We start from the raw sequence: 9,105 nt of genomic DNA, 5'->3' as shown, positions 1-9,105 counted from the left end.
CATTCAATCAAACTAATTCGCATGAATGCCGTTTGCTGCAAGTTTGAAAAGGCTCATTTTTGCTCTGAATCAAAGTTGTACTGTTTCAGGCTCTGAGGTAGCAAACCCGGACTAAACCATTCACAACGCCGCGGGGGTGGCTGATTCATTCAAGATTCACCGCAAACTGTAATGTTGGTAATTTAGCGATATGCAATACTTAACACTGACTGCATGGAAAAAACACAAACTTTACACATGAAATATCAAAGCGTCCAGTCATTTGGCAATAATTTGACATATTTTATTTTTTTTACCCAGAAAATAACGTGGTCTGTTCCCTCTTCCATCCAGTTCTCTTTAGTGTTTGCCAATGTCGGAGGTGTAACTGGGGTCTGGCCCTGGACAAAGGTAAAAAATACCCTAAAATATTTGCCCCTTTGTTGTCGGATAGTTTCTGGATTACTCGTCACGCTGTCGCCAGTCCGTATATAATGTTGCGGTGGACTGAAATCCCCCAGACTTTCGTGGAGGATGGGGCGGTGTGGAGATGCTAGCAAGAGGGGTGCTCGGCCGATCAGCCATGATGAACGTTAACCGGCTAAACTAGCGCTACTGGGGGTGGCTAGACAGTGTTTATTCATCAGGAGAAATCACACCGACATATTCCTGACAGCACGCATGCCTGACACTTCTGCCGGTCTGTTTTTAGCAGCTGACATTCGCAGGAAATACCGTTTTCTCGTTGGTAACGTTAGCTTCCTGCTACGCTGGACTCAGCCGTAGCTACCATGTAGGTTCAGGGGTTGCAGACAACCCTGCAGCTCTGTCAGTCAACCTAAACGCAACACCACCTCCATATTCAACTTACTGTGACAGCCGTGTTTTCGAGTTGCTGTTCGGCGCTGTTATTTGCGCGTGTTGCCGTGAGAAGACGACGAGAAGAGCAAGAAAGACTGTGACCCCGAAAACCTCAGGGGCAGACGAGATGCAACGAAGATATAAACAGGAAAAACAATCGATTGAAACTTGCGTATCATTTTGTGGCCATAGTCTGCATCAGTTGTCAGTGCAGTGTTGTTTACATAGGCCCTCCGCTGTAAACAATGGACACAAGTAACACCTGTAATCATGATTTCAGGATGAAGCCCATTCAAACATCTGAATGCTGCCTCCATTGCGCTCTGACCCCTCTAAAACCTCTGTCATTTAAAGCTATTGGCTGAAGACATTGTTTTTTGTGCATGCACTCAATTTTGTGCTCTTAAAGATTATTTTACAGCGACACTTTGATTGAAGACGCCTGCAGGTGCCAGGTTTAAAACCAGCATTTTAAAGTGTACAAGTGCTCCAGGCCTTCAGTTGTGCGTCTGACCCTCGGTCTGACCTCTGTGGGGGAAGTGAAAAGAATTTTCCTCATATCCCTTCAGTTCCTCCCACATATTAATGTCGACCAGTAGTGAAGCCATCTTGGCAAGATGTTGAGATAAAGTTTGTAACTTTTTAATAATTTTTTTTTTGTTTTTAATTTTACTTGATCTGTTTTCATCTCACATTGATGAAAAACACATGGAAGCATATTATATTACTCGTCATTGCACAGCCACAGGCCAGGACCTGTGTGTAATTGCATTCACCAAAATATTGCGTGCATGCAGGGAAAGATAAAGAAGCAAATGTGGGCTTTGTTAACTTTCACCAAACTCTGTTCACCTGTGTATATTTCAAGTTGGTTCTTTAGCCTCAAATAAAGTGTGATTGAGCGTCCGTTGTCTTGTTCGGCCTGCTATCACAGGATTCTCTCCTTTTTCCGGGGAGCTTAGCAGCAGTAACATGAGCAAAGCTCCTTCAAATAAAGCTTCATTGTCTGGGTGTATTAGCTGCCAGTGGATCAGAATGTGAGATAGGCCTATGGCTGCTCAGTTTGAAGTCTGCTCTCCAGGCCCACAGGAATCTGAATTTCATCGTTCTTTATCGAACAACTCTTTGTTCAGCACTAGTCTGTTTAAAGTGATATGATTTCAGTCTGCAATGACAAGTTTGTCTCTCAGAAAGTTGTTAACTTGTTGTCTGGTTCCAGGAATAGAGCATGGCTCAAGTGAAAGTACAGACCTCAGCACCCCTGGCTGGTCCTGGCCTCTCCCCCGGAGTTCCCCCGACGGCCATGGCCAGCCCAGGACCCCTGGGTCTGCAGCCCTCCGTCAACGGCACAGGCCCGGCCCCCACACCCGCCTGCCCTGCTCCTGCAGTCGGATATGGGGACGCCCCTGTGTCTGCCACATCGCCAGGTAGAACACCAACAGAGTAGCTTCCCTTTGGGAGAAATGACACAATTAGTCTGTGATAGCTTGTGATCTTAATCATCAGTTATGATAATTAGTTTATTTGATTTCTAATAATGAACTATTTCCCTCTCATCAGCATCCATTATTTTTTGCCACAGACAATGTAAGAGAGATGAAATCATTGTAAAGCTTTGTATAGTTGTAACAGTATTCACTGTGTGGCAAGAAAAGAATAATATCAATTCAAGCCACAAAAACCTTATCAGAATAGACCTCACCGAATTAGACCTTATCACAAACCTTGTCTGCTCTTGAGCTCTTGACCTGCTGTGGATGTAAGTCAGTTGTCAGTGGTGAAGGGCTGAACTCACCATCAACTGACAATCTACCTCAAGATTAGTGTCGTACCTGCGAGTGTAGCATGTGTCTCAATTAATAAAAAAACATCAAGTGAGCAAGTAATTACAGACTCGCAGCTCCTGGTCTCTCCTCTGCTCATTGTTAAAATCTCACAGTATTGATCAGATAACCCTGCTAATATTTCTCATCATGAAATTGACTGAATAGACCTGAATCACGATCACTTGCCTGTGTGATCCTGTAGCTTTCAGACAAATCAAAACACACCTGAGCCCCTGCAAATTGGCTCATTTATGCTTTGTTTACTGAATATTGTCCTGTGTGCAGAAGATGTGATAAATACCTGTGAACTTTGTGTTATGCTGGGCAAGATGCATGCAGCAATATATGAATATCCCATTTCGGTTGCTCAGTGATTTTACATGTAATCAAAATACAACATTTGTGATACTGAAACATTATAATTATTCTGTCTCTGGTACTGTAACCATATCGCTCAGTGTGCCAAGTATTCTGCTGTGCTCTGTTTCAGGCCCACCCCAGGAGAACATGGCAAACCCTAAAGAGAAAACTCCAATGTGTTTGGTGAATGAGTTAGCCCGTTTCAATAGGATCCAACCACAGTACAAGCTCCTCAATGAGAGAGGCCCTGCACATGCGAAGGTAAGGAATGGGGACCCAAAAACAGGAGTTATCTTCATTTGTTTCAACCAAGTGAGTGAAGGCCTTTCCTCCTGTGATGTTTCCGATTTTTGAGTATTTTTCATTAAAGATAATGGCCATGCAGAATCCAGCTCCTGCCATATGGGTCTCAGAGGGATGCTGGTAAAAATGTAGTTGCTGCTGGGTAATGTCTCTCCCTCTGGGTGTCACTGTTCCAGATCTTCACGGTGCAGCTGACTCTTGGGGAGCAGGTGTGGGAGGCAGAGGGCACCAGCATTAAAAAGGCCCAGCACTCCACAGCCGCCAAAGCACTGGACGAGAGTGTCCTTCCCAGGCCAGCGCCCCGCTCCCCTAAAGTGGACATCAACAGTAACCCAGGTACTGCAACCCCATCAAAGTCCCATTATAGTGTTTACTGTCAATGTGTGTGAAGGATTACCTTCAAAACCACATGTGTTAGGCCCAGAATAGCTGATATTATACAGGTACAAAATGTAAGCTACAACACAAATTCATGTTGATCATCAGGACTGCCCTAAATACAGAAAATGTGAAATATTTCGAGTCACTGGAGTAATTCCAGAGTGAAAACATGAATCCATATCTAATTTATTATGTAATTCTTTAAGATATTGATAACAGGTGCTGGCTGCAGCGGCCAGCTAAAATAAGATGGGATAATGAGCTGTCAGAAAAAATAATGGACCCATTAAGCTTCTCACTGAGGTTGTCAATATGAGCTTAATTTTTCAGAGCAAGGCAGCTGGTTGCAGCTGCCAGGTTTCAGACTGTATGTTAACTATCCTAAGTATTAGTAGTAAGACGATGTTTGTAATGAGAAATTTGTCCCAGTGCCAAACTTTTTTCTACACTCAATCTGAAGCAGTTCCCATTTTGAGTATGTTTAGTTTGTTTATCGGTATATTGGACTAAAACTCTTCAAACATTTGGTTTGCAACTGTTTCCCTTATTGAACTTTTTCAGTCGCGTCAATTAAATGTGTGAGAGTGGAGGCAGTGGGAAAATAAGTCATCGGTGGAACTGAACATTACTTGCTGTATGCTGTGGATGTGTAATCAAAAGCTGACAGTGTATGGAGGCGTAGGAGGGACATTTCTTTCTTCTCCTCCTAATGTGGTGAAGTGAGAGATTGAAAATGAAGAATTATTTTTTTCATCCCCTTTGGTAAAATTCAGTTTTTTCACTCCTTTCCTTTTATAATACACACATGCAGGCACAGACGTGCAGTTGCTGGGGAGAGATGTTAGATTTGACGTGGCTTCTACATAGTCAGGCACCCCTAGCAGTTAGAGGTTGGGTTCCTTGCTCAAGGGCACCCACCCCTCTCATCATGCCACTGTCACATGTGTCACATGTCACTCACAACTGGACGTTAGATTCTGTTGTGGATCGTTAAAAGTGTCTTTAAGGGGCAGGTGCAAACACTCCCCGGCGACACCAGTGAACATCCAGGGAACAGACATTGAGATGTGCATTCAGGTACCTGGGTGCTCACCTGTGTGATATACTGGACGGACTGACAATACAAATGTACTACATAAGAAAGGTCAGAGCAGACTGCATGTTGACTGCTAACAGGAAGAGACTTAACAGATAGGTTAAGAAGGCCAGCTCTGTCCTGGCATGCCCCCTTCACCCGGTGGACCTGGTGGGAGAAAGGAGGATTGTTCCTAAGCTATCATCCCTTATGGTTGAACCTGTCCCACCCCATGCTGGACACTGTGACACTGTGACAGCATTGAGCAGCTCCCTCGGTGACAAGTTGCTGCATGATCCATGAATTGATGCCACTACCAGTGACTAAATCATACCACCATTAACAATCTGAACTGTTCCTTTAAGGTTGCATTAGTGCCCTCTACTGTTCATGTTTTTGGGAGCTAAGTGTTTTCTTAACCTCCAAAGTAACTTCACAGAGCAGCATTTTGCTCCAGGATGTCACTGCTTTCCATGTGCAAGTATCATCATACAGATGAGAGCTGTGTGAGAGGAGGAATCGCAGCAAAGCATTTGTGTCACGACGGTCCCTGCAGCGTCTCAATCATTAATGGAATGCTCCACTATTTTGGCTTTTCATCTCGAGGACTTTGGTTTCCAGGTGTAGCTCTCAAGCCACTGGATATATTTAGATAATCCATGTTCAGAACAAAGCCAGTACATACAGACCCTTTCAATAAAGCCTAAGTGCAGGCTTAGGTTTTGTCTCTGGCCAAATTAATACCGCTAGCCTGTCTTACCTCCCCTGCCCTCTGTGGCATTGTTGTAGTGAAAGGCCTCATAGCTAACCTCTTAATGGGATTAAGAAAGCCCTGTGATAGGTTATGCAACATCGGTCGGGAGCTGAGGGATTAGCAGTGCGTGCATCATACACAGTCAGACAGGTAGGAAAGTTCAGCGGTTTTTAGGTAGAGTGACTGTGTTATATCCTAAAAACTGATTTGGAGCTTCAGAGAGATTTTTTCCGCCGTTTTCAAAGGTTGCTGAAATCAGAATGTAAAAGCAATCTTTCGTACATTATTTTGACAACCCTTGGTATTTTATGTTTACTACTGATTTCCATTGCCTCAGCTTTAATCATTCCTATTTACTCTCATATACAGGAAGTATAACACCCACCGTGGAGCTGAACGGCCTAGCTATGAAGAGAGGGGAGCCAGCTATCTACAGGCCTTTGGATCCCAAGCCCATGCCCAACTACAGAGCTAACTACAACTTCAGAGGGATGTTCAACCAAAGGTGAGCTCCAAAAACTGTACTAAACCAGCTGCCTGAACTGTTGAACCTTAATGTAAGTAATGTAAGTTACTGTTTCAACAATCATGTTCAATCATCAACTCCTGCTCTCCACAGTCCCTTAAATTCTGCTTTTATGTAGCCAAACTCTCACTTTAGCTGTCCACATTCAGTGCAGTGCTCGTGCAAAGTCGACATAAACATAACCAGATTATGACACCTTTACTGCGTGGTCAGCTAAATTGGAGTTCAATGCTGAAACTATAAATTAAGCTTTCGAGGTGCTGTTGTTGTAATTAGTGCCACACACCATGTGACTGTGTCGAAGGCAGCATGGCTCATTGTTTGGCAACAGCTTTGTTTTAAAGAGATGCTTTTTGAAGTCACCCGCTTTTGAAAATGCTTCATTTTGGGTGCCTGAAACGCTGCCTTTGTGGTGAGTTGATAGTTGGATAAGCAGCAGAGGGAAAAGTTTGAGCTTTGAGATTCATCCAGCAAAGTACGGACGTGCTCTTGATATATTTCGGATGGCCTCAAACTGCATTGTGCCTTTGATCCCACTGGCTCAGATGTGTGTCAGACATGGTCCTCCATATGTTTTCTAAACTAATGAATGTGGTGCCCTCATGGGGTCCCTTTGCACTCAGTCTCTGTCAACTTTCTTTCTTCCCCTCTTTTTTTTTGGTTTTACTGGAGCCATCCAGCCATTTCCAAAACTCCATAAAAATGCCACAGAGGTGCAATTAATGATCCCACCCTCAGTGAAGGAATGTTATTTAGGAATTTGGATGTATTGACTTGCCTCACATGAAATCTAGGTACACCGTGGTCACTTTTTGGCTTGAGTAGACAACAGCAGGAAAATCAGTTACCAAGGAGGTTAGAAAAAATGAAAAGTAGCGCAGGGTACAGATTTGTCCTATGTTTAAAAGGCAAGGTATAAATGTTGTTGCAGTGTAATGTCCTCAAATGGGAGGCTTATCCTTTGTGACGATTTTAATCTAAATATTTTACGGCAGTAGTTTATGATGTTATTAGCGGTCTAAATATTATGATATTGTTTTAAATATGGAGGCAAGGTGACATAAGTTCTGCATACAGTTTACAGAAGCTGAGTTATATGGCTCCAGAGCACGCAAAGTTCCTGAGAACAAATTTCATAAAGCCACTATCATCAGACATTATGACTCCCTCCAGATGGCAGTGTTTCCTCAGTTTAGAAATCACACAGCTGCTGTTACAAGGTGACTGAGCACCCATTTTGTAACAAGCAAGGTAGGAATATGGTGTTTTTAAGCATAGTTTTTCATAAGTATGGATCTCTGCAGTGTAATCTGTCATATTTACATGCAAAGCTTCGCTTATTGAAGCACTCAACATTGAAGACCGGAACAGAGAAGCAAGCTGTTTTGCTTTTTACGTAAACTTTGGCTCATTAAAGTCCTACGGTAAGGTATTCTGATGCCAAATGTGTGGGATTTATTCTTAAAAATGTGGATGCATTGCCAAAAGAAGTCAGTGAACCAGTTGCAGTGTTGGATGATTGAGTCTAGTCAGCAGACAGTCTAGCATCTGGCTCACATCTTCTACTATTTGATCCATGCAGGAGCAAACAGGGGGTGAAAGACAAATGTCTGTGGGGTAGAGGAGAAGATCTGTTTTCCAGCATCTGTCTGTCAATGTCATATGTCACAGTGATGGGTTTCTTAGTGACAGGCTGTATCTGTTCCTCATGGTCCGTTTTGTTTTCGTATGCCACTCTGTGGGGAAGGGAGAGGGGTGAGGGGATGTGTGTGTCTGCAACAGAGAAGACTCAGGAGTATATATTATCCCCAAGGTCACTTATGTTTTCATTAGGTCTCTTACTTTCAGTGTAGTCGAGCCCCAGATTAATGAAAGCGAGACCTTCTGAATATGAATTCTCCTCATCAGACGACTGACTGTGTGGCAGAGTGACAGGCCATATCTACAATCAGTCACCTTAATGATGCTGCAGGGAATCGAAGGTTTCCATATGCCCATGTCCTTACCTATTATGATGAATAAGAGTGATCCGGAGTCATGTTGATGGAAGATCTTACCATTAAAAGGGCAGCCTGGCTCTGATCCATCAGCGCTCTAATCACCACCAAGACCAGTATTGATTTATTCAGAAAGTGCCCTGATGAGAAAATATGGCGATAATATGAAATGTGCATTTATCAGCGTCTTAATGAATCTTATTTATGGCGAAGGGCCTGAGCATAATTTCTTACCATCCAAGTCGGCAGTTTAAATCAGCCATTCGTCTCTGCTCTCCTGAAGTCATAACCACACCATTGTTCCTTCTCAAACACAGAACACACTCCAAATGATGTGTGTTTTTCAGCTTATTCAATCACTTACTGGGCTGCTGTGAAACATTATCTGAAAATTCAGCCCCAGTGATTCGCATAAATAATCACTGAATCGGGAAAATATTTTTGTTATCAGGAAATGTGGTTACATCAACCTTTTTCGTGGACAGTCCCCGATTCTGTGTTATCATTGGAACACCTGATTCCAATGACTCATACTGGGCTCCTCCAGTCTATCCATGGCGCTCCCAGCTTTCCTCCTGCTGCTCTGATCCCAGGGGGGGCGGGGGCGCCTGCATCCTGCATTCTGTCAGAGCTGGAATTTGGATAGGACTTTCCCTGTTAGAGCAAAGCAGAACACTGAGAAGCCGCCCACCTCCTCCGGGCCCTCATTTGCTTATGACCGTAACGTTATGTCAGCTGGAAGAATAGTGGGTTGAATGACTGGGGGTGCTTTGCTCTGTGACATTTCCTCCTGTGATGATGATCAGATACCGAGCCGGCCGTTAGTGCTTTCTCTGCAGGAAACAGTGAGGAAGAGCGGGTCACCTGTGCCGCAGTGGATTAGATACCTACAGTAGTGTTGTGCTGGCCAGTCTGGAATTTTACACCAGTAAGAGCATAAGTGAGACAAAACTACGCTGCCACTGTATGTTACTGAGTGGCTAGTGAACAGAGTGGAGCATTTAGCAAAGAGACAGATTTCCCTCAGTAGTTGGTGGAGACCA

At 43.7% G+C, this 9,105-nt stretch overlaps 1 protein-coding gene across 1 annotated transcript in view; it reads left to right on the top strand.

Moving 5' to 3' along the window:
* Positions 1-322: 322 nt before the first annotated feature.
* The window catches only part of stau2 (staufen double-stranded RNA binding protein 2), an 83,507-nt gene continuing 74,724 nt past the window's right edge, over positions 323-9,105 (top strand). The window contains exons 1-5 of the mRNA XM_076761358.1: positions 323-390; positions 2,060-2,267; positions 3,157-3,287; positions 3,506-3,665; positions 5,909-6,044. Coding sequence (XP_076617473.1) covers positions 2,069-2,267; positions 3,157-3,287; positions 3,506-3,665; positions 5,909-6,044 — 626 coding nt within the window. The 5' untranslated portion in view covers positions 323-390; positions 2,060-2,068. The remainder of the gene's footprint in view (positions 391-2,059; positions 2,268-3,156; positions 3,288-3,505; positions 3,666-5,908; positions 6,045-9,105) is intronic.

Source organism: Chaetodon auriga, chromosome 21 (assembly GCF_051107435.1).
Source record: "Chaetodon auriga isolate fChaAug3 chromosome 21, fChaAug3.hap1, whole genome shotgun sequence".
In the NCBI taxonomy this organism is placed as follows: domain Eukaryota; kingdom Metazoa; phylum Chordata; class Actinopteri; order Chaetodontiformes; family Chaetodontidae; genus Chaetodon; species Chaetodon auriga.
The sequence above is the reverse complement of the archived record's forward strand: the minus strand, read 5'-3'. Positions and strand labels throughout refer to the sequence as shown.